This window comes from Eptesicus fuscus, chromosome 7, assembly GCF_027574615.1.
Source record: "Eptesicus fuscus isolate TK198812 chromosome 7, DD_ASM_mEF_20220401, whole genome shotgun sequence".
Classification (NCBI taxonomy): domain Eukaryota; kingdom Metazoa; phylum Chordata; class Mammalia; order Chiroptera; family Vespertilionidae; genus Eptesicus; species Eptesicus fuscus.
The window spans coordinates 101,394,030-101,417,570 of record NC_072479.1 but is presented as its reverse complement, the minus strand read 5'-3'; the positions used below and the strand labels follow the sequence as shown (position 1 = coordinate 101,417,570).

The 23,541-nt window shown below is 60.6% G+C and overlaps 1 protein-coding gene across 4 annotated transcripts in view; it reads left to right on the top strand.

Annotated features, from left to right (window-relative positions):
* The window catches only part of PLA2G6 (phospholipase A2 group VI), a 43,462-nt gene extending 20,453 nt beyond the window's left edge, over positions 1 to 23,009 (top strand). For 2 of the 4 annotated variants that reach the window (XM_028150008.2, XM_054719511.1), the window contains exons 4-17: positions 1,171 to 1,354; positions 3,521 to 3,708; positions 5,962 to 6,058; positions 7,160 to 7,342; positions 10,416 to 10,524; positions 11,635 to 11,787; positions 13,360 to 13,438; positions 16,740 to 16,903; positions 18,158 to 18,308; positions 20,180 to 20,316; positions 20,775 to 20,929; positions 21,661 to 21,828; positions 22,262 to 22,335; positions 22,487 to 23,009. In XM_028150008.2, the coding sequence (XP_028005809.1) occupies positions 1,171 to 1,354; positions 3,521 to 3,708; positions 5,962 to 6,058; positions 7,160 to 7,342; positions 10,416 to 10,524; positions 11,635 to 11,787; positions 13,360 to 13,438; positions 16,740 to 16,903; positions 18,158 to 18,308; positions 20,180 to 20,316; positions 20,775 to 20,929; positions 21,661 to 21,828; positions 22,262 to 22,335; positions 22,487 to 22,631 (1,987 nt within the window). In that variant the 3' untranslated portion in view covers positions 22,632 to 23,009. Of the gene's footprint in view, positions 1 to 1,170; positions 1,355 to 3,520; positions 3,709 to 5,961; positions 6,059 to 7,159; positions 7,343 to 10,415; positions 10,525 to 11,634; positions 11,788 to 13,359; positions 13,439 to 16,739; positions 16,904 to 18,157; positions 18,309 to 20,179; positions 20,317 to 20,774; positions 20,930 to 21,660; positions 21,829 to 22,261; positions 22,336 to 22,486 lie in introns of those variants that run through there. The other 2 variants (XM_008144631.2, XM_028150010.2) reach the window with 2 other exon arrangements.
* The last annotated feature ends 532 nt before the right edge of the window (positions 23,010 to 23,541 follow it).

Sequence of the window (23,541 nt, the reverse complement as noted above, 5' to 3'; positions counted from 1 at the left end):
CCTTTGACTTAAAAGGGCAGCGTTGCCTCTGGGTTAGAGCCTAGAGGTGCTGGCTACAGTCAGAGGGGAAACGTGACATTTCTGGAGCATCTACCGGGTGCAGGCCCATGGTGGCTGTTTTATACCCGCCATGAACTTGAACTTCCCCAACACCCCAGGAGGCGTTGTCATCCAGTGGGAGGTTAAGTGGCCTGTGCAGGTCGCTCAGCTGGAGGGCGCTGCGGGGGCTTCAGGTCCTGGGTGGCTCCTTCCACGGGTCTGGTGGCTGCCCCTCCCGGAGCTGGACCACTGACTCACACCCACTCGGCCAGATGTGTGTCACGGTCACAGTCCTGTCCTGAGGTGGCCACACCGCCTGGGCTCAGCTCACAGCTCCTGGCTGCCCTTGCCAGGTGACAGGCCTGTTCTTGACCATCATGGTATTTAATCTCACAAGCCGGGCCATCTCCTAGGGCAGGCACGGCAGGGACTGATGTTACTTTTTGTAAATAAAGGTATTGAAGCCCAGGAGGTTAAGGGAATTGCCCATCGTTAGTGAGAGTTCTGTCTTCTGCGGCCCTTTTTATTTATTTAATTTTTAAAAATTTTTAATGTTTTCTTTATTGTTGAAAGTATTACAGCTGTCCCCTTTGTATGTTTGGCTTTTTCCCATTGACCCCCTCCACCCCGTGCCCACCCCTCCCAGGCCTTCATCACTCCATTGTCTGTGTCCATATATGCATATAAGTACCCCAGGTAAGCGTCCCTTTTAAAAAAAATCTTCACCAGAGGATATGTTTATTGGAGAGAGAGAGAGGAGGGGGCACATCTCTCTGTTGCCTCCTATACCCACCCCGACTGGGGCATTTTATGTACAAGACAACATTGCAACCGACTGAGCCACCTGGCCCAGGCCTGCAGCCCTTTCTGTGCCACCCCACTGCCCACTGCAGGCTGGTGTGGCCTGGGCACATCTCCTATACATACAGGTGTGCAACTGGCACTAAAAACGATACAAGTCCCATGAGATACAAGTAAGTCGTGACTGAGCCTGAGTTTGAACCGGCCAGCTGGAGCGTGGCCTGAGTGCTCCTGAGCGCCTAGCCCGCTTCCCTCTTCTGCACTGGCTTTCTCAGTGCCCTGCCCACCTCGTGCCATGTCCACTCACCTGCCTGCCCCCCCCCCCCACAGCTGTGCCAACAGCACGGAGAGCAAGGAGGGCTGCACACCCCTGCACCTGGCCTGCCGCAAGGGGGATGCGGAGATCCTGGTGGAGCTGGTGCAGTACTGCCATGCCCAGGTGGACGTCACCGACAACAACGGGGAGACCGCCTTCCACTACGCCGTCCAGGGTAACAATTCCCAGGTGCTGCAGGTGAGCAGCGGCGGGGACAGGGTGACCAGGCGCTGTGCCCTCAGCTGTCTTTGGGTCCTTGCACTCAGATGTCACGCTGGGCCTCTCCCGGTCCCTCTGTGGTCCTTAGGCCCGAGCTCCATCCACTCTTCCCTCCTTCGCTTGTCAAGGAGACACGGCCTTCGCCTCCTTGCTCTGACAATCTGGGGAAGCCCTCCAACCCAGCAGGCAGACTCCACTGGCAGTCCAGCCGGTGGGTTTAGTTCAGCAGCTCCCGAGCGCCTCCGGAGAGCCGGACCCCTACGCGGAGGCACTCGTGGTCCTGGGGGACCCAAACTTGGTTGTTGATGTTAATCCTCACCCGAGGATATTTTTTCCATTGACTTTTAAAGAGAGTGGAAGGGAGGAAGCGGGAGAGAAAGAGAGAAATATCGATGTGAGAGAGAAACATCGATTGGTTGCCTCCTGCGTGTGCCCCTAGGGAGGCTGGGCATTGAGCCTGCAACCCAGGTACGTGCCCTTGACAGGGAACCGAACCCGAGACCCTGCCCTGACGGGCTGCCTCTCTGACCACTGGGCACGCCCGCCAGGGCCCGAGCTTAACTTTTTACAGGAATTCAACACAAACACAACAAAATTCCATCGGGCTCCTCCAGGCATTTGCGCCAGAGGCATTCCCGTTGAATTTTCCATGAGCTGGGCAGAGAGATAAAAATAAAAATTCTGAGCGAGTAGATCCAGTGACGTAATTGAGAGGCTACTTCAAATATAAGGCAGAGAAGACAGACTACTGGGCAGTATTTTATTGCCTAGGATTAGGAGATTCTTCTGAAGATTATATCCTTGTCTCTGCCTTGGCATCAGAATGGAACGACATTATTCCAGAAAATGTGGATCCATCCCTAATGATTAGTGCTCTCGGGGAGGGAATTGCACACCTCTGTGGCATCCACCCTCTCCACCACTGAGTGCCCAGCACGGGGCCACACATGTCCTGCCTCGGGGCAGGGGCAGGGTACTCTTACCAGCGGTCATGCGCAGCTGTACCTGTCCTTTATCGCGTGCTCGTCTGCTGCCTGCCCCGTGCTGGGTGTTGTGTGTGTTCTAGCGAATTCTCAGAATACCCTCTGTGCGGGAGGGTCATGCCCTCCTCTCCTTGCTAAAGAAACAGGGTTGGTGACTTTCATGTTTGCCAAGGGAGGGCCACTGGGCTGTGAGTAGTGGGGCTGGCCCTGTAGTCGGGCCACCCTGCCGCGTCCCCAGGCCGCTGATATGCCCAGCTGGTCATCCGGACACACAGAATCGTAATTAACCTCAGAGGGACAGCGTTCAGCCCAAGGAGGAAATAAAAGCCTCCTGGCGTGCCTTTTAATACTGATATTTGTTTAAATATATTTTTATTGATTTCAGAGAGGAAGGGAGAGGGAGAGAGATAAAAACATCCATGATGAGAGAGAATCATGGATCGGTTGTCTCCTGCAGGCCCCCCACTGGGGATCGAGCCCACAACCCGGGCATGTGCCCTTGACCAGAATCGAACCTGGGACCTTTCAGTTCACAGGCCGATGCTCTATCCATTGAGCCAAACCGGCTCGGGCCTGATATTTTTAGAATATGTTTTTATTGATTTCAGAGAGAAGGGAGAGGGGGAGAGAGACAGAAACATCACTGATGAGAGAGAATCACTGATGGGCTGCTTCCTGCACGCCCCACACTGGGGATCGCTCGGGCATGTGCCCCAACCGGGAATGGAACTGTGACCTCCTGGTTCATAGGTCGACGCTCAACCACTGAGCCACACCGGCCGGGCAATACTGATTTTTTTTTTAATTGAAAAATATCCGCACACAGCAAAAAAAAATGCAAGCAGGTCAGAAAAGCTAGACACACTGCCCCTCCCTCTCAGACCCAGTGCCCATCCCTAGATATGACCACATTTTCAGTGTCTTTATTCGGAAATTGGCATCCATGCCACAGGCATGCCAGGCCCACACCCCAGGTTCAGTCAGCTCCCGTTCCCCTCCAAGGCCCCCTGCTCTGCTGCTTCTCTCTGAGTTCTTCGGCGTGTCCTCCTGAAGCCCAGCTCCCCTCGCCCTCGTCCCCAGGGAGACGCGGCGGGTGCGCGGGGAGGGAGCGCAGGGGCTCCTCCGCGTCGGGCTGCAGCCCACGCCGCTGTTGTGCTGGCAGCTCCTAGGGAAGAGCGCGTCGGCCGGCCTGAACCAGGTGAACAACCAGGGCCTGACCCCGCTGCACCTGGCCTGCCAGATGGGGAAGCCGGAGATGGTCCACGTGCTGCTGCTGTGCAACGCTCGCTGTAACGTCATGGGGCCCCGCGGCTACCCCATCCACACGGCCATGAAGTTCTCCCAGAAGGGGTAAGCCCTCCCTCCCCCCACCCTCCCCCTCCCCACCCCCTCTCCACCCCGGCCTCACGGTGCTGGGCCTCACCTCCCTCCTGAGATGCGCATCAGATTCTGGCGCCCAGGGCTGGCCTGGCAGGAACCAATGTGTAGGGCGTGAATCTCAGCCCACAAACCCCACTGTGCAAAGAATGAAACATAAAATTGCCCTCTAATGCACCTTAATGTCTGACCGTGAACCTCCCTTTGCCAAACTAGAGATACAACTCTGATCTTTTCTGGGGGTCCCCTTTCCAGCTTCCCCAGGGGTGGTTCAGTGCTAGAATCTCATGCAGCCCCAAGACTCGGAGGGGCCCACTGCCTGGGTCCTCTTCCCCCCAAGCTGACCAGCCTCATCTGAACCCCTCTTGCTGCAGTGCTCACGGCTTCTGTGGCCGACTCAAGGCCCAGGCATGGTTGTCAGGGTGGCCCATCTGCCTAGAAGCATCTGTCCCTCCGGGTGGATGGCACGGTGGCGTCACAGGTCCCGGCCCGTGTCTCAGGGAGCTCTAGAACACTTTCTCATTTCTCCCTTCTCCCTGATCTGGGAACCCTGGTCTCAGGAAATTCTTCTCATGTGGGGGTTTTGTGTGTGTGTGTGTGTGTGTGTGTGTGTGTGTGTGTGTAGGGGGTGAGGCGGGGCATGGATAAAAGAGATGACTATCTCAAAATATTCCCTAGCAGGTACAATACCTAGAATGAATGAATGAATGAATGAGTCGGTCAGTCCCTCAGACCCAGGCCCCAAGCAGGACTGTGCCCTACAAAGATGGATAAGAGAACAGCCCCGGGACAGGAGACAGAGTCACCCAAGACCTCCCAGTGCTGAGTGCCAGGCAGGCAGCGGGAAAAGGGGCGCATGACGGGCCACCCTAGGGCTGGGGGGCAGGCACTCTCGCCCTTCCTCAGGGTTCCCCTTCCTCTGGGCACCTGGCTGGCCCCCTGGGCATTGCCCTCCCCTCGAAGGTCTGGCCCACCCTCGGACAAACCCTCCTTTCCCTTATTCTCCTGAGCCCAGCCACGAGCTAGAACTTGAAGAAAGACTTGACCAAGGGGCTGGAGGCAGTACCAGCGCTCTCACCCCCAGGAGTCAGGTTGCGACCCGAATGGATCCAGCGATGGTCGGGCTCGCCTGCGCCTGAGGGCTGGCACGGTGGCCCTGCTCCTGCAGGCTCCGGTCACCTGCTCCGTCCATGTCCCTTCAGAACCCCGGTGTTGTCCAGGCGGCTGCCTCCTCAGATACCCTCAGCCGCGTTCCCTCTCGGCCGCACCCAGGCCTCCCTGCGGGCCGCTCAGATCAAAGAGGACCATTGCCTGCAGGATGACGCCCGTCCTCTCGTGCCCTGGGTGTGCCACAGCCATGCCCCTCGGACCCCACGGGGACACCCCCACTGCCGCGTGGTGGCCGCGCAGCTGCGCTCTGAGAACCGCAGGCGGTGGCGCTCCTGAGGCTGGTTCATCCCAGCTCCACCCGGGAGCCCTCTGGTGGGTGCTGGCCTTCCGGGCCCGGCTTCGCTTAGAGAACGTCTTCAGGAGGCAGGGTCGTCACCGGACCCGAATCTCCTCCACTTTCAGGCAGGATGGTGCTCCGTCGGACGGACACATTGGCTTTCCATTCACCTGTCGGTGGACACCGGCGTTGCTTCCACCTTTTGGCTGCTGTGAATAGGGCCGCAGTAACATACTGTTCGAGCCCCCGAGTTCAGTTCCTTTAGCTATAATCCTAGGGGTGGAGAGCCGCTGGGCTCTTACCCACCCTGCCTGCTGCTTCCTGCAGGGTGCAGTCACTGCCGGAGACTAACAGTGGGGGGTCAGGGTTGGGGTGGGCGGGCTGTGTGCCAGGCACAGAACCAGGTGCTGAGATATCCTGTCTCCTCTCACTCCTGTAAGAACGGTTTCCATGTGGCCGGTGGACTCAGTCTCCTTCCAGAGGTCACCAGTGGGGAAGCTGGGGCTTGTCCTCAAGCCTGACTGACCCTAAAGCCAACACCAGTGAGAGTGATCATGGCTGATTGGAGTTATCAGGGAAGGCTTCCTGGAGGAAGGGGCTTGAGCTGTGCCTGGAAGGGCTCATGATACCCTAGATATTCCATGGTATTCACGCTGGTTGGTTTGTTGCAACTTTACTTGCAGAAACTCTCCCTAACCAGCAGATGAAGCCCCCGTGACCTCTTCTGGCACCAGGCTTCCCCCGGCCTTCCTCACTGTCCCAGGCTCCTCTCTCCCCAGGTGTGCTGAAATGATCATCAGCATGGACAGCAGCCAGGTCCATAGCAAAGACCCACGCTATGGAGCCAGCCCCCTCCACTGGGCCAAGAAAGCAGAGGTAGGTGGCTCTGGGGGAGAGGTGGGCAGGGCCAGTTCCCTGAGCCTGGTTCCTGCGGGGACCCTGAGGATGGCACTTGGGAGGTTGATCTCGCGGTGGGCGCCCAGGCAGAGAGGACCAAGGAGAGGACATCCTGGCTTTGCTCCAGTCTCACTGGCACGGTGACTGTCCCTCTGCGGCTTCCTCCTGTCTGCACTGGAGGTCCCATGTCCTGCCTCTGGAGGTGTGACGTCAGCAAGGTATCGCGGGAGAAAAATCCTTATAAATTGTCAAGTGCCTCATAAACAGAAGGTCGAGGTTGATGGCGTGGCTGCCGCTGGCTCCCGCGGCCTCTCCTCTGAGGCCTCTCCCTAGGCCACGCTCCGTCCACCTGGGAGGAGGGGGTCTCTGGTCTCATCTCCGGGAAGCACCGCTCGGCAGGGCACTGGGTGGCCCGGAGGCCATGGCCGCTCCTGGCTGCGATGGGCCGGGAGGGAGGAGACCCACACTTTCAGGGTCCTGTCTTCATGCCGGGAGCTAGCCACCAAGCCAGGGGCTTCCGTTTATGTCATTCGTCGTTACCACACTCTGTGAGGTAGGGACTTGCGTCTTACAACAAGAGAAAGCTGAGGGGTGCAGTGACCCACCCAAGCTCAGATAACTGGGGTGAGCGGGGCTGCTCAAGCCTATTGGGCTTCGAAGTCCAGGCTCCTCCCCACGGCCCAGGCTCCTCGGGGCTGCGGGGTGAGCAATGGTGTGTGTGGCCACGTCCCGAGGAGGGAGCCCACCTTTGCAGGGTCCCAGGGAGGGTGACAGAGTGGGGCTGTTCTGGGGCAGGGCCCAGAACTTCTGCAGGGGGCACAGGCCCTGTGAGCTCCAGGGAAGGACTTGGACTCCTAGTAGAACAGTTGGCACATCTTCGGCTTTTTGACCCCTAGTTCTTGGGGTGCTGATGGAGCCACGGTCTAGAGCCACCCCCGGAACTGAAGCCTGCCAGCTGGGCCCGTCTGTTGTGCAGCTTTCCAGAGGCCCCGCACCTGCAGGCCTCTGAGGGCGGGAGTGGCAGTGCCAGGTGCCGCCGGCCACAGCTGCTGACGCGGGCCCGGACCCTGTCTCCCGCAGATGGCCCGCATGCTGCTGAAACGAGGCTGCGATGTGAACAACACCAGCTCCGCGGGCAACACGGCTCTGCACGTGTCAGTGATGCGCAACCGCTTCGACTGCGCCATGGTGCTGCTGACGTACGGGGCCAACGCCAACGCCCGCGGGGAGCACGGCAACACGCCGCTGCACCTGGCCATGGCGGTGAGCCTGCGCCCTGGCACCCTCGCTCCCGCGCTCCCAACCTGACCCCTGGCTCTGCGGGGAGGATGCAGCTCTGGCTGCTGACTGGGGCCTCTGTCAGCCCCGTGTGCTCACCTGGGAACTGTAGGTGCAGTCCCCACCTCAGAGCTGTCGAGAGGAGTGAATGGGAGCACTTGGTGGCTCTGAGGACTGACTGTCTGAATGACATCCGGGACCTGGCGCGGAGTGAGTCCTCAGGAGTCAGTCCTTTGTTACTAGGGAGCCACATCTGTCTGCGTATGGTTCTCTTTTAAAATTTGTATTGATTTCAGAGCGGAGGGGAGAGAGAGAGAGAGAGAAATATCAATGATGAGAGAACCACTGATCGGCTGCCTCCTGCATGCCTCACACTGGGGATCGAGCCTGCAACCCCAGCATGTGCTCTGACTGGGAATCGAACCCTGACCTCCTGGTTCATAGGTCGACGCCCAACCGCTGAGCCGCGCCGGCCGGCTGTGTATTGTTCTTACATCCCGGGTGGACTCTAAGCGGTTGGTGTTGGTCACGCTTGTTGGTTTCTTATAGAGCATAGTTCCTGCCCTTAAAGGCCGCGCAGTCTGGTTAGACGGCTACAGGATGAGCGTATTGCATGAGGGCAGGGAATGTTACTGTGTTGTAGACACATCTGTGTATGTGGTGTGTGTGTAACTGTAGCAACACCACATGCACAGAAGTCTGTTTCTAAGTCTCAGAGTGAGAGACTGGGAGGCTCTAAAAGAAGTCGACAAATTCAAAGACATCCTGTTTTATACCAAAGGTCATGATTATAGAGCAGCGTTGCTCAAGAGGCTGAGGTTATAAATAAAACCCTGGGCATTTTTAGTCCTGAGTGGGCCCTTAGGATGATCCGGTTCAGCAGTCCTCGAACGTCTTGGTCTATTTGGTCCTTTCATACTCTTAAAAATAATTGAGGATCCCAAAGATGTGGGGTTTTTTTAATCCTCGCCCAAGGATATTTTTTTCCATTGATTTTTAGAGAGAGTGGAAGGGAGAGTGAGAGACAGAGAGAAGCACTGATGTGAGAGAGACACATGGGTTGGTTGCCTCCCGCATGCCCCTGACCAGAGCTGGGAGCTTGCAATTGAGGTACCTGCCCTTGATCGGAATCGAACCCGGGACCCTTTAGTCTGCAGGCCAATGCTCCCTTCACTGAGCCAAACCAGCTAGGGCCCAAAGATGTTCTTATATGAATTTTATCTGTCTATGGTTACCATCTTAGAAATTAAAAGTGAGAAAATTTCAAAATACTCAATTCATTCAAAAATAACCATAATTTACCATCACATACTAACATAAATGATATTTTTATGGGGGGGGGGACCACAAAATATAATTGACTGAGAGGAGATGGCGTTGTCTTACATTTTTTGAATCTTTTTACTGCCTGGCTTCAGAGAAGACACGATTCTCGTATCCTCTGCCACTCTTGCCCTGTGGCGGTGTGTCGTGGGACACGCTGAAGAATGCGAAGAGAGCCTGGCCTCGCAGAGGCGTGTGGCTGGGAAGGACAGGTAGCTATCCTCACAGAGAACCGTGGATGCTCCCGACACGGCGCCCCAGGGGCAGCTTCTGACAGGCCGTCCGCGGGGGCCCTCCGCAGCCGCCTCCCCGCACTTCACACACCAGGCCGGTTGCCGAGCTTATTCTTACGGGGAGCGCGTGGCAGGAAGGAGAGCCTCGATGACTCTTGGTCTGATGCCACTGCCTGGCACTAAGCACTTCACCCGCCCTTGCTTTACACCATCGGTGCAAAGGCAGACATCTTGGTATTTTCATGAGAACAGTCTTAACCTCCACCTCCCAAACCCCCTAAAGGGCTCCTGCATGCCCGGGCCCACAGACCTTACTCTGAGCACGGCTTCATGGCTTCCCGGGCTGCAGTCCCGGCAGCACCATCTTCACATTTGGGGCCCATTCATGGACCACTTTACAGTGATCGACTTCATCACTTCTTCGACTTGGTTTGCTTTTCCAGTCCCTGAAAGCTATTTGGAAGGAAATGTTATATCACCGCCATCAGTGGTTAAGCCAGTGCCACAAGTGAAAGGAAACCAGAAGAGAACTCCGTAACTCGTGTTTAAAGCACACATATTTACCTGTGCCCCCCCAAATCCTAATGGCACGTGAGCAGCTGTTGGGACAACTGCATTCTAGACACACCTCTTCACTCTCTAGACCGAGAAATCAGGCTCCAAGACGAGGGTGGTAATAAGACCAGAGCTTTGGCCTGGCAGCCAGCCTTCAGCTGCCCTGGGAAACCAAGCCATGCCCCACCCGCCCAGCCTCCAGATGGTCACTGCACAGCGCCGTGTGCAGCAGGCGGCACTGAAGGCTGCCATCAGGGAGAACATGTGCTTGGGTGCCCCACGGCACTGGCATCCTGGCCCGGATCAGCAAGACAGCCTTCCCTTTCCTTGCTCACCCTCTCCTGCTCCTCCTGAAAGCGCTCAGTAGCTAACCCTTCAGTGTCCCCATGGCTCCTGGGTTGGGGTCATAGAGGCATTGCTTCCTGTGAGGAGGAGCCGGTGGGGCTGGAGGCCAGTAAGGCACTTCCAGCTTCTGTCTGGGTTTTGAAGCCCTAGCCTGGGGATGCTAAGCCTGCTGTCAGGGCACCAGCCTTCAGATTGTAGACTTTGGAATTCCAGGTCGATGGGGCAGGAGGTCAAAGGTCCCAGTGTTGCCCTGGCCAGTTTTCTCAGTGGTTAGAGCGTCAACCCGAAGACCAGAGGGACATGGTTTTGATTCCTGGTCAAGGGTACATACCTCAGGTTGCAGGCTTGATTCCCGGCCCGAGTCAGGGCATGTGTGGGAGGCAACCTATCAATGTGTCTCTCTCCAATTGATTTTTCTCTCTCTCTCTCTAAAAGTCAATGGAAAAATATCCTTGGGTGAGGATTTAAAGAAAAGGGCCCAGTGTCTCTCCCGTGCCGAGGAGGGGCTCCCGAATTGAGTAGCGTGGGAGGCTGGGCTCCTTTTTCTTTTGTTTCCTGGAGCTGTTGGCTCTTTCCTCCAACCCCCGCTCCATCCCCAACAGAGAGGCAACGTGGAGATGATCAAGGCCCTCATTGTGTTTGGGGCAGAGGTGGACACCCCAAATGACTGTGGGGAGACTCCTACCCACATAGCCTCCAAGATCAGCAAAGGTATGTGCTCATCACCCGGTCCAGCTTTGGGCAGGGGCGGGGTGCGGGACTGGGGAGGAGGGAGGCCCAGCTCGGGCCCAGAATCCCGTTTGTACCCACCCCCGTTGCTCCCTGCGCAGGGTTTCTAGGAGGACCTGGGAGGCTGAGACGGGGCCCCGACCAGTAGATGGAGCCCACAAGGGGCTTGCCACGCCAGTGTCCCCTCCTGTGCAGCCCCATCCCACCTCAGGGTGCCAGGGTTCAGGGGGTGGGACAGGCAGCGGCAGTCCTCTTCCTCAGTCTTCGAGAATTCTCTGATGGAGCCACTACACATGTGCATGCGTGTCCTGTGCTCAGGCACCCTGCACGCATTACACTACACAAGTGTGTGCATGTCCCATGCTCAGGCACCCTGCACGCATTACATTACACAAGTGTGTGCATGTCCCATGCTCAGGCACCCTGCACGCATTACACTACACAAGTGTGTGCGTGCCCCGTGCTCAGGCACCCTGCACGCATTTCACTACACAGGCACGCTGCATGCACTGCACGCTCGCTTGGTGAGCCTTGGCTTCAGGGCTGGAAAAAGCAGGTGCTCCTCACCAGCAGCCTGGAGCCCCCTCTGGAGGTGTCCGGGGGCTGTGGAGGTTGCCATCGGTGTGTACCCACCAGTGTGTGTGCATGCGTGTACGCATGTGTGTGCGCTGCCTCTTGTGGCATCCTTTCCAGTCATCCCATGCATTAGATGGCTGGCTGGCCAGTCCCTTTCGAGCTCTGAAGGACTCTCCACTCAGCAGCTTTGAGAATTGCTGAATATGGAGGTGGGAGTTCTGCTGTCTTGACTGGAGTCAAAGGGAAAAGGGGAGTCCCCCAAATACTCAGGCGGGGCCACACCGACCTGCTCCTTCCATTTTCCACAGTCCACCCTGCACCTTCCCGGCCTCCGGAAGCTGCTTGGGATGTAACAGACTAGAGTCCACATGCCCTGTCAGGGTGGGGTCGTCCCCCACGTACCCAGGCCTGGTGGGCAGGAGAGGGGAGGGGCCGTGCGTGGAAGGGAGGGCTCTCACCTGCATGATGACATCATTTCTGATCCTGTGCGATTCCCCCTCCCCACACTGTCCCCAGCTGGCACCAGGAAGGCAGCCTTAACTCTGCTGAGAATCATAGGGGCCGACCACCACTTCCCAGGGGCCCCCACGGAGCTGGGCTCCTCAGCAGCACAGCATTCCTTCTGCCCGGAGAGATCTCAGCCCCCACCGATCAGCTTAAACAACCTAGGTAGGCCCCTCCCTCTCCCCCCACTATGCTCCCTCCTCTCCAGCTGGTTCCCAGGCTCTCAGATCAGAGCTTCTGAGAGAAGGGCCTCAGCATAGAAGCCAGCAGCTCACAGAGCCCAGAGGCCACGGGTCCCTGGCTAACGCCCCACAGTCCATTCTTCCTGCAGGGATGCCCTGGACACGGGTCTCAGGTCTGGGCATGCCTGGCACCCATGAGGTGGGTGCTTTCATGGCCTCTGTGTCCCCTGGGAGCTCAGGGCGGAGTGAGGAGTTCTGTTTGGGGTCCAGAGCCCCTGACCCTCGGGCTGCGCAGGGAGTCGCTGTGGGGCCTGAGGCCTGGGTGCCCCCCGCTGGCCCTTTCAGTGACCCACAGGCATCTGCCCCGGGCCTCCCTGGTGCCTGTGGAGAGGCCCCCCAGGAGCCTCTGGGTCTTCTGAGAGTAGCCCCCAGGGCCCTAGATGGTTTGGGAAGGGGGGCCCTGAACAGGGCCATCAGAAACCCATCCTTGGTGAGCCGGCCTTTTTTTTTTTTTTTGCTGTTGGGGAAGCAGACCAGCAACTCCAGCCAGGAGAGCCCAGCGAAGCCTGGAGCTCAGTCAGTCCTCTGGTCCACTCTCCCCTCCCGCTGCCCACCCGCCTCCAGAACCTGCCCCCACCTCCATCTCTTAATTCACAGGCAGGCAGTCACCCAAGCCAGGCTGGATGGTGGGCCTGGGCGCGGCGGCAGATGGGTAATGCCCTGGCCTAGAGGCGCCGAGTGCGCCATGCCCCGAGTTAGCTGTAGCCGAGTTCCCTCTTCTTCTTAGCTGCATGCCGACACGTGCACCCTGCTGCCCTCCCTGCCTGGCCCTCTGTCCCCCGCTCTCCTGGACAGTCTCCCGCTCATCCTGCCCACTCTGGCCGCCTGCTGGCTGCTTCCTGCTTTGCTGCTTCTAGACTCCGTGTTCAGCGGTGTGGAGGGCCCGGATGGCCTGACACTGCGGGGCCAGGCACCTGGGGCCCAGCTGCTGGTCAGGAGGGCAGCTCAGGCACGGGGTGGGCACGGGGGACACAAGGACTGAGTGGACGGGCGCATCCAAGTTGAGAGGCCGCTGAGGAAGTTTTCAGAGGGATCAGGCTGAAGAGTGGTGCGGGTCTCTCCCGCCATGCATGGAGTTAAATCTCAGGGAACGCCCTTTTGGCTCTGACCGTGGACGGGTCACGTAGCCTGGGAGCCTGGTCTGCGAGTTGGGACAACAGCTCTGGTGATGGTGGGAGTCAGCAGCCCAGCCGGGTGTGTGAGGAAGCACGCTCTGGACTGCGAGGCACAGGACACACCCATGGCGCCTGTGCCTCGCAGCCCTGCGGGGAGGACATCGAGCAGCATCCAGGCACCGGCCGGCAGGTTGGGGGCTCCCAGGGGCCTGCGGGCTTTGGCTGAGCTGTTTTCTGGGACAAAGAGCCCTTCCCAGGGCAGCAGGCAGATGCTCCTGCTAGGGATGGTGGGGTGAGGGTACAGCTTTGCTCCTGGACCCATTGGGGGGGGAGGGCTGGCACCTGCCCGGCCTCTGCCCACCCAGCCCTCTGCCCTGCAGAGCTGCAGGACCTGGTGCACATCTCCCGGGCCCGGAAGCCCACCTTCATCCTGAGCTCCATGCGGGACGAGAAGCGGATGTGAGTGAGGAGGGAAAGGGGGGGCACGTGTGCGCTTGGGGCTTGTGTCTAGTCTGCCCACGGTCCTGTGAGGCAGCTCGGTCCTCTGTAGTTCACAGCGAGGAGGCTGAGTGTTTAGAGAGCCTGGGTCTGCTCCTTTGCCAGTGGCCGTGCAAGCTCTGGGTCACATGATGGAGTGGCTGCAGTCCTGTCCCTTCCTCGAGACCTGTCACGGGTGTGGGGGCAGGTGCAGGTCCTCTCTGCAGAGACCAGGGCCTGCTTCCCTCAGATTGCACCCCACTCCTTACCCTGCCTCCCGAGCACCTGCTGTGCACCCAGGCCCATTGCAGGAGGCGGGCCTGGGTGATGGGCACCAAGAGAAGAAGCTCTGCCACGCCCTGGATGACAGTCCCTAGGGCCCAGAATCAGTGCCCAGCAGCACATCAGGTCAGCAGGATGACATGGTTCCCAGCGGCTGCTCTCTCCACCCTCCCTTAGTATTAGAGCTGGCTTATTCTCTGCCAGAGGCCCAGTGCAGGAAATTCGTGCTCTGGGGGTGGGGGTCCCTCAGCCCGGCCTGTGCCCTCTCACAGTCTGGGAGCCCCGTGATCGATTGCCCCGCAGAGGGAGGCCCCACCCACCCACCGCAGCACCGCCGGCTAGGGAGCCTGGGCCTCCCTCTGTGGGGCGATCCATCACAGAGCCCCGTGATGGATCGCCCCAAAGAGGTACGCCCCACCCACCCGGCCAGGGCTCCACGATGGATCACCCCAAAGAGGTAGCCCGGCCCACCCAGCCAGGGCTCTGTGATGGATCGCCCCTGCAGAGGGAGGCCCAGGCTACCTGCTGCAGCCCGCTGGTCGGTGGCCTGGGCCTCCCTCTGAAGGACGATCATGGGTGAAGGCTGGGCCCCCGACCAATTGCATCGCACCCGCCTTGGCTGGCCTGGCTGGCGCCAGTGGGTGTCATAGCGTGGTAGTCCAGATGGTCGTTCCGCTGTTCGGCCATTCGGTCAATTTTCACATTATGCTTTTATTATTATAGATTACTGTCAATGTTCCTGTTCTAGCAGCCTTCCTTGGGACCAGCAGTCTCCTAGGGACCAGCAGCCTCCTAGGGACCAGCATCCTCCTAGGGATTAGCAGCCTCCTAGGGATTAGCACCCTCCTAGGGACCAGCACTCTCCTAGGGACCAGCATCCTCCTAGGGATTAGCTGCCTCCTAGGGACCAGCAGCCTCCTAGGGACCAGCACCCTCCTAGGGACCAGCAGTCTCCTAGGGACCAGCACCCTCCTAGGGACCAGCACCCTCCTAGGGACCAGCAGCCTCCTAGGGACCAGCAGCCTCCTAGGGATTAGCACCCTCATAGGGACCAGCACCCTCCTAGGGACCAGCATCCTCCTAGGAATTAGCATCCTCCTAGGGACCAGCAGCCTCCTAGGGACCAGCACCCTCCTAGGGACCAGCACCCTCCTAGGGATTAGCAGCCTCCTAGGGACCAGCAGCCTCCTAGGGACATGTTAGTAACTGCAGAACCTGAGTCTCTGAGAGGTTAAGTGACTTTGTCAAGGTCACATGGAGCGAGTGTCAGAGCGGAGACAGGCCAGGTCTTCCGAGTCCGTGTGCTTCCTTCCGCTGCAGGCTCCCTCCTGGCCGTGCCTCAGTGCCAGCCCCGGCAGGGCCAGGGAAAGCCCCATGAGCACACACAGCCCACTCCCAGGGCCAGGCGGCCACCCCGTGTGGTGCGCTGCTCCGCGCCTGAGGGTGCCTTCCCCTTGGCTGTCCTGCTGGTTTCCCTGGCCACCTTGTAATTCGTAGCCTGGGGGTGTGTCTGCCTATCAGAGTTCTGGTCCTTCCCTCCTGCTGTGCCCCCTGCAGCTTTCCTGGAGATGGGGCCTGGGGTCTGGACCTGCAAACTCTGGCCGGCCTCGTCTTGACTGGTATCTCCTTCATGGAGCTGTCCAGGCTGTGGGGTACTGCCTGCCTGTAGGGAGCCCCCCAGAGCAGCGTTGCCCCCCCCCTACCCTCCCCCGCCCCCGCCCAGGCAGGCAATGCCCTCGGCCTCGGCCTCCCTGACTGTGACCCCTGCCTGGTCCAGTCGGAGCCCGTACTCTCCAGATCTGAAGGCACCAGGAGAGGACCCTTCTGCACCCGGGCATCAGGTGCAGTCAGGACCCCCTGTGGGCACCTTTTCAGGCGGGTCTGGGAGCCACGCTCGGCCCCGCATCCTCAGGAGGGTCCCTTACATGCTTGTCCCTTTGGTCAGGCCCTGGAGGCTCCCTGGCGACAGCGGCCTCCCCTGCCACCCACTGGGCTTGCTTCGGGGCTGGCCGCTGGCTCAGGAAAGGCCGCGGGGCCACACAGGCAGGCGCACAGGCCGCCTTCGCTCACAGCTGTCTATTGTGGACACCTCCTGTGCGCACTGGAGCCCGCCCTGCCCTCAGAAGCCTCCAGTCCAGGGGGAGAAAGACGGTCAGCAATGAGCAAGACGTGGTGCCGATGGGGGAGAAGTGCTCAGCACAAGGACGTGGCGGCACAGGCAGGCTGGGCCGGGCCCTGACAGGCAGTAGCCGGAGCTGGGAGATGAGGAGGCAGGAGGGAGAGTCCAGGTTTGCGCCGACAGCGGAGGCCTTCCCCCCCGGGGCCGGGCCTGGCACGCAGGACTGGGGAGACATGTCAGGGCGTGCGGAGAGCGGCCACTCGGAGTCAGCAGACCTGGTCCAGATGGAGCCAGCATCCGTGACCACCCGTGTGCCTGAGCTCCATTCCTTCATTCCTTCATTCCTTCAGTCCCGCACAGGGCCGCAGCGAGTGCCCGCCTGGAAAGGGATGGGGCATTTACGTGAGCTCGTGCTGGCAAAGCCCCTCCCAGGTCCTGGCACACACAGCCCTTCCTCCCCGCTCCTCCCCTGCTGCTCCCACCTGGGCGGAACGCCCTGACCCTCCTCTGCCACCCGTTCCTGCCCAGCCCTCCCCAGCCTCGTTTAAGTCACAGGCTTGACTCAGGCAGGGGGAGGGGAGCCCAGGCCTGACAAAACCAAGCGGCTGTCCTCACGGAGCTCCTGTCCAGGGTGGGGACAGACCAGGTGCCCCGGCTGCCCCTTACCCCCTGTTTTTCTCTGTTGTACTTTTCACCTCCTGAAACACAGATTTATTCCTTTTTTGACCCCCCCCAAAAGCTTCAGAAGCCCCAAGTGTGGCCCGGCTTGGTCTCACATGCCCATCCTGTGGCCATCGGTGCCCTGGCTCACGGCTTGAGTGCGGGGGGTAAAGTGCTGGCGGTGATGAGCCCTCTTCTCTCCCACTGCTGTCCCCGCCGCAGCCACGACAACCTGCTCTGCCTGGACGGAGGGGGCGTGAAAGGCCTGGTCATCATCCAGCTCCTCATCGCCATCGAGAAGGCCTCGGGCGTCGCCACCAAGGACCTCTTTGACTGGGTGGCTGGGACCAGCACCGGAGGCATCCTGGCCCTGGCCATTCTGCACAGTGAGGCGCTCCCTGCAGGGCGGGCCGGGCGGGCTGGGGTCTGGACCTGCAAACTCTGGCCGGCCTCGTCTGGACTGGTATCTCCTTCATGGGGCTGTCCGGGATGTGGGGTCCTGCTGCCTGTGGGGAGCCTCTCAGAGCAGCATCCCCCCTCCAGGCAGGCAGTGCCCTCGGCCTCGGCCTCCCTGACTGTGCCCCCTGCCTGGTCCAGTCGGAGTCCGCACTCTCCAGATCTGAAGGCACCAGGAGAGGACCCTTCTGCACCCGGGCATCAGGCCAGGCCTGTGCGAGGTGCTGGGGACACGGGCCCGAGTCAGACACACGCCCCACCGGGGAGCCCCAGTCTGATGGGTGTTCACCGAGGAAGGAGGCCACAGCCTGGCAGCCACAGTGTGAGGGACCTGGGCCAGGAGGTGCCTGGGAGCAGTGCCCCTGGGCTCTGGGAGAGGAGGGTCATCAGCTGGCACGTTGCCAGGTTTTGGCATCCCAACAGTTTACTGCCTGGGACTTCACATCATGTTTGTAATGGTTACCGTAGCCGTGTGAGGTTACAACTGGGGAAACTGAGGACCAGAGAGGGTCAGGCCGGGCCTCCATCTGTGCGCCCCGCCCGCCGGCTCTTGGCTCCAGGTCCCACGTCCCTCTCTGCTCTTCAGTCCCTGCCTTCCACCCGAGAGGAGCCATCTCAGGGCCTGCCTCCACCGGGGACATCGGTTGGGGAGGGAGAAAGCCAAGCCTCTCCCCCAGGCAGGGGCTCTTCCCCCTTCAGAGGACACGGGCCCTCGTCCAGGGTCTTCAGACTCCTGGGGGCTGCGGAAGGGGTCTGGGAGTCGCCCAGTTAGACCTGTCACGGGCAGAACCCCCTCCACAGCCCCTGCTTGCCCACCCCGGCCGGTGAGGCATGTGGGCACCTCACCTCACCTCCTGTGAGGTGCAACCTGCCCTTTGACCCTGTCGTTGGAGGCTCTGAGGACAGGGCTGGTTCTTATTTCCCGCGACACGCAGAGTAGATCCAGATTTCAAAGCTCATACACTTCCAGGGCCCTTCTTCAGGCGAAATTGTGAATAGGAAGTCAAGTGCAGAGCTTGGGCTGCTGAAGGGGACATCTGCCTGGGACGGGGGTGCAGAGGAGGCCGCAGCCCGGCTTGGTGGGGGCCTGGGCGGAGCTGCCCTCACCTGCGGCTGCCGCACCGCTGGCTTCCCCAGCGGCCTGCGCTCACGCGTGCCTCCCCCTCCGACCCGTGTGTTCCTAGGCAAGTCCATGGTCTACATGCGTGGCGTCTACTTCCGCATGAAGGACGAGGTATTCCGGGGCTCACGGCCCTACGAGTCGGGGCCCCTGGAGGAGTTCCTGAAGCGGGAGTTTGGCGAGCACACCAAGATGACAGACATCAAGAAGCCCAAGTGAGCTTGCGCAGCGGGCCTGGGCTGTGGCGGGCTGTGCTGGGGGCAGAGGCTCCCTGCCCTGGTCTGATTGCGGGGGTGGGGGGACTGGGGGTGGGGGGACGGGCAGCTTCATCCCATGGAAATGAGGGGCTCCTGCATGTCCTAGGCTCAGAGGGCTCAGTTCTCCTCCGGCACACAGCCGGGACTTCTCTGCCCCAGGCTGGCGGGGCAGGAGGGTGCGGGGGGAGAGGTAATGGATGCAGCTACCAGGTAGGAAGGCTCACCTGGTTGGGAGATAGGTGAGCTGAGAAAACAGCAGCCATGTGTAGGAGGTTCCAGAAGAGCCTCCACTACTTCGTATTCTCCCCACCCCAGAGCAACTTAAAAACTCCTACTGTATCTGATGTTGTGAATATCTAAATGGTCCTTGGCAGGAAAAGGCTCCCCCCCCCCCCAAATCTAGGGCCACTCTAACTAAATTCTTGATGTGAGGACTTGAGGCCTCCCCCAGGCGAGGCGCGTTCACAGATCTGAAGGAGGGCTGGCTTCTGCTTACTCCTTTTCGGGGATCTTTTTCTCCTTTGTCCAGCACCGCACACCTCTGCCTGGCCTGCAGGGATGGGGAAAGGGGCAGGTTTATTTCTGGTTTACCTTACCCTTTGGGGTCCCAGCCTAATACAGGGAGGGTCTCTCCTTAGACCCCTAACCTTTGGTGGGCCCTGGACTTGGACTCTGTCCCTCTGGCCCAGGAGGCCCTCAGCCCTGAAGTGTAAGTGGACAGAGTTTGGTATCGGCCGCCAGGTCGAAGCTGGGCCTGCGCTCGCTGACCTCTCTGGGGTCTTGCTTTTCCTCGGGACTTACCCTGGCATTCCCTTTCTGTCTTGTCAGGTCTGTGCTTTTAAGTAGATTTTAAAAAATATATATCTTTTCCAGCTTTTAATTTCTTTTCCAGTGGAAAGATTGTTCAAATTGCCTTTCCACAGTATCCCCAGAAATGGAAGACTAGCATTTTTTCCTAGGCAGAGTTTTTGTTCCCTCCCTTTATACCTGGCTTTACAGTACGACAAATGCGTTTCTGTGTGACTGACCCCCTCCAAGGGTAACTCTGAGTGGCCAGAACAGCACTTCGCTCTCTCCCGCTGTTGCTGCTTCGAGGGGCTCACTTTTCACAACATGCGTTGCCCCGAGACGACAGCCGTGCACGGAAGCCAGCGCTGTGACTGGAGGATTCCTTTAGGGCAGATTTCTTAACGTGGCTTCCAGGCCAGAGCGCCAGGGCACTGACAAGAGTCTCCATACATGTTAGTTTCCCGGGGGCTGTGCCGGTCTGCACGCCCCACGTATGTAAGGGTGCCTGGTCTCTCAGACAAGTAGGAATCTTCTTCAGCAGACTCTCATGGCAGATAGGACATGGAAGGAGGGCCACAGGGGACACGGGGAGGTCTCCTGAGCTGCGGCCCCCTGTCCCCAGTGCCGCTCATGGCCCTTCAGAGTTACCCTCCCACCAAGCAAATAGGTACATGGGTTTTGGGGGGATTTGTCGTTAAATAAGTGGTGGCATAACACACACTGTCCCGAGCCTGGTTCTTCTACTTGGCCACAAATCTCGGTGCTCGGTGCCCATCAGCTCAGAGAGCTGCTTGGTCCTTCTGCAGCGACACAGGCCGCACTGGGTGGGGACCGCGGCAGCGCCGGCCAGCACGTGGGCAGTTCCGTTGTTGCCAGTCTGGTGCTTGGACAAATGCTGCTGCCGTGAGCAGCCCCGGGCGCCCACCTCCATGCGTGCGAGAGAGAGGACGCACTCCCAGGAGTGGGTTGCTGGCAGTGGGGGGGGAGGGGGGACAGTCAGCGACTTCAGCCGTCCTGTTCCTGTTCCTGCTCCTCTCCAGGGTGATGCTGACAGGGACGCTGTCGGACCGGCAGCCGGCTGAGCTCCACCTCTTCCGCAATTACGAGGCCCCGGAGTGTGCACGGGAGCCCCGCTGCAGCCAGAACATTAACCTCAAGCCTCCAACTCAGCCCTCAGGTTAGAACCACGTTGGCCGCATCTGTGGAAGCGACTGACCTGCGAGGCCGTGGGGTGCGGGTGGAGCCGTAGGCTTGTCCCTGGGCACCCCTAGCCCACCCCCTCCCATCTGCTGCCCTGAGTCTCTATTGGCTGAGGACGGACAGAGTGGGGAGCTGTCAGGCCTCGGGCAGCTAGAGGAGGCCCCGGAGGCCCTCAGCTGCACCCTGCCTTCCACGGGGGAGGAGGGGCAGACAGCATGCCACACACACACATACATGCACACACGCATACACACATGCACACATATACATACACACATGCATACATATACACAGGCATGCACACACACATGCACACATATACACAGGTGCACACATGCACACACAGGCACACATATACACAGGCGCGCGCACACACAGGCACACACACGCATACTGAGGTCTGAAGAGCTGGGCCACCCTCCTCCCCACCCTCAGAGCAGCTGGTGTGGCGGGCAGCCCGGAGCAGCGGGGCAGCCCCCACCTACTTCCGGCCGAGCGGGCGCTACCTGGATGGCGGGCTGCTGGCCAACAACCCCACGCTGGACGCCATGACCGAGATCCACGAGTACAACCAGGACATGATCCGCAAGGTGAGAGCCACCCCAGGTCAACAAGCCGCCCCGCCCCCACCCCGCTCAGCAGATCTGGGGTTACCCGTGCGGTCACTGCCTGCGCTCTCAGCGGCAGCTTTGTCTCACCTGTGCCTGCGTGGCCGGTGTGTCTGCCCGAAGCACTGTGCCCAGAGCGGTTCCGAGCCCGGTTGGGACCCGTGGGGCAGCGGCCTCTGGGCTTGGGTCCTGGCTCTGCCCGCCCTCGCCTTCAGCCACTGAGTGGGTGGCTGGTCGTCGGGGCCTAGGGGTGGTTAGGAGGCTCCCTGTGCTCCGCCCTGTAAAGCATTCAGGGCAGCGCCCGACCCGAGTACGCATGGCCTGCTGGCTGTGGTCACCGCTCTGGTCATCGCTAAGCTCTCATGCACCCTGGGTGGCGAGCCAGGGCTCTGCCTTCAGAGGGTGAGCGCCCTCTAGGGGCCAGGCCTGGCAGGGCAGGCTTCCTGGAGGGAGGAGGCTGTGGGGTGAGGAAGGTCCTGTGACATCCTCTAAGCCGCTCTGTGTGGAGTGACTCCTGCCGAGCAAAGGAGGCAGCCCAGGCTGTGCCCCTCCACAGGCGCCGCCCGCCTCTGCCCCCCAGGGCCCCCTCCGGGCCTCACTCCCCTCGGAAGGTCCGCCACTGCCTCTGCCCCCCAGGCCCCTCCGGGCCTCACTCCCGCGGAAGGTCCGCCGGGGGAAGGTCTCCTCTGCCTACCCCGTCCTGTCCCCACCAGGGTCAGGGCCACAAGGTGAAGAAACTCTCCATCGTCGTCTCCCTGGGGACAGGGAAGTCCCCGCAGGTGCCCGTGACCTGTGTGGACGTCTTCCGTCCCAGCAACCCCTGGGAACTGGCGAAAACTGTTTTTGGGGCCAAGGAACTGGGCAAAATGGTGGTGGACTGTGTGAGTATGGGCCCCTCCCCAGGCCCACCTTCCAGGTCTCAGCCCCAGGACGGTGCCCTCCCCTCTTTGGTACCCGCGTGTCAGGGGCTCTGTGGATCCTCGTTAGCCAGCTCAGGGAGGGGTCCCGGTTCCGTCTCAGTGCCAGAGGGGACCCTGTGACCACCTGAGCAGGGCTTCCAGCATCTTTAGCTGCAGTGCCTCCCTTCAGCGGCCGCAGGACGTCTGATGGCAAAGGCTGCGGGGGGGGGGGGGGGGGCGTGGAGGCTGTCCACTCAGCCCCGCCCACCCCATCACACTCCCTGACCCTCGGTGGTGCTGCTGAGCCACCTGTGAGCCCCAGACCCTGCCCACACCAGGGGGTGGCTGAGCCAGACAAGGGGTCCGGGCGGGGCTGTGGGGGGGCTGGGTGCTCACGGAGGCTGCTTCTCCCCAGTGCACGGATCCGGACGGGCGGGCCGTGGACCGGGCCCGGGCCTGGTGCGAGATGGTCGGCATCCAGTACTTCAGGTGAGGGCCGGCCCTCAGCCCCAGCCCCAGCCCCACTCCCTGGCCTGGCCAGACGTGGCGGCCTTCCGCACCCCAGCCCTTGGCAGGGACATTTCTTTCCCCCACCCAGGCCAAGAGTCCTGGGGTGACCCCTCCTCCTTGACTTGGGCAGATTGAACCCCCAGCTGGGGGCAGACATCATGCTGGACGAGGTGAGCGACACCGTGCTGGTCAACGCGCTCTGGGAGACCGAGGTCTACATTCACGAGCACCAGGAGCAGTTCCAGAAGCTCATCCAGCTGCTGCTGTCCCCCTAGGCCCCGCCCAGCCGCCCCTGCCGCCTCTCACTCCGACACTAAGGGCGCCCTCGTTTGCCCAGCCCTGGGCTCCTCGGGTCCTCTGGGGTGCAGCCGCCCATCTGCCTTCTGCCCTCTTCCCTGGGGGTGGGGCTAGAGAAGCTACTGAAACCGGCCACCATCCACCCCATCAGCAGGGGAGCCCACACTCGGGAGTGGGGTGCCCCATTCAACTTTGGACCTCAGTACCCACCCAGCCACCTGCACCCTCGCTGCCCCACCTGTGAGCTGCCTCAGCTCCCAACGGTCGCTCCTGGACTTGTGATTCTTCCCGACAGACAGTGATTTACGATGGGGCGGGGCGCCCCAAACTGTGAAATAAACGGTTTGATTCCGGTTGCCCTGTGTTGCATGCACTGTGGTGTGAGTCCCCCCACCACCAGCTCCCCGCAGCCTTGACCTTCTGCCTGACCCTCGGCTTCCTGTGCCCACTCCCGTGGCTGCTCTGTTTCCCGGCTCCCTGGGGCGGGGGGACCTCCTTTCCTCCAGGCCTCCCCACGTGTGGCTGGGGAGGGTGTTCTGAGGTGGCCCCAGGCCCACCTGCCCCAGTGGAGGCAGGCAAGAGAGAGAGCCATTTTCTGGGAGCGGATGAGGTCCAGAGGGGGCGGGGGCTCGGTGTCCCGCAGTGAGCGAGCAGGGCCAAGGCTTGCCCGGGTCTGTGCGACATTGGAGGCGGTGCTGTCCCCCCTCCAGCACACACGGGCTGGACGGCCGCAGCGGACGTGGGCTGGGTGCTCGAGGTGCGGGTCTGAGGGGCTCAGGGGAGAGCAGGAAGCTGACAACAGTGACCCCCACTGGGTGTTCAGCCTCCAGGGGGTTGTCAGGGAGGGTCCTGGGGGAGGGCGACCAGCAGTCCTAGCACCTCGGTGGG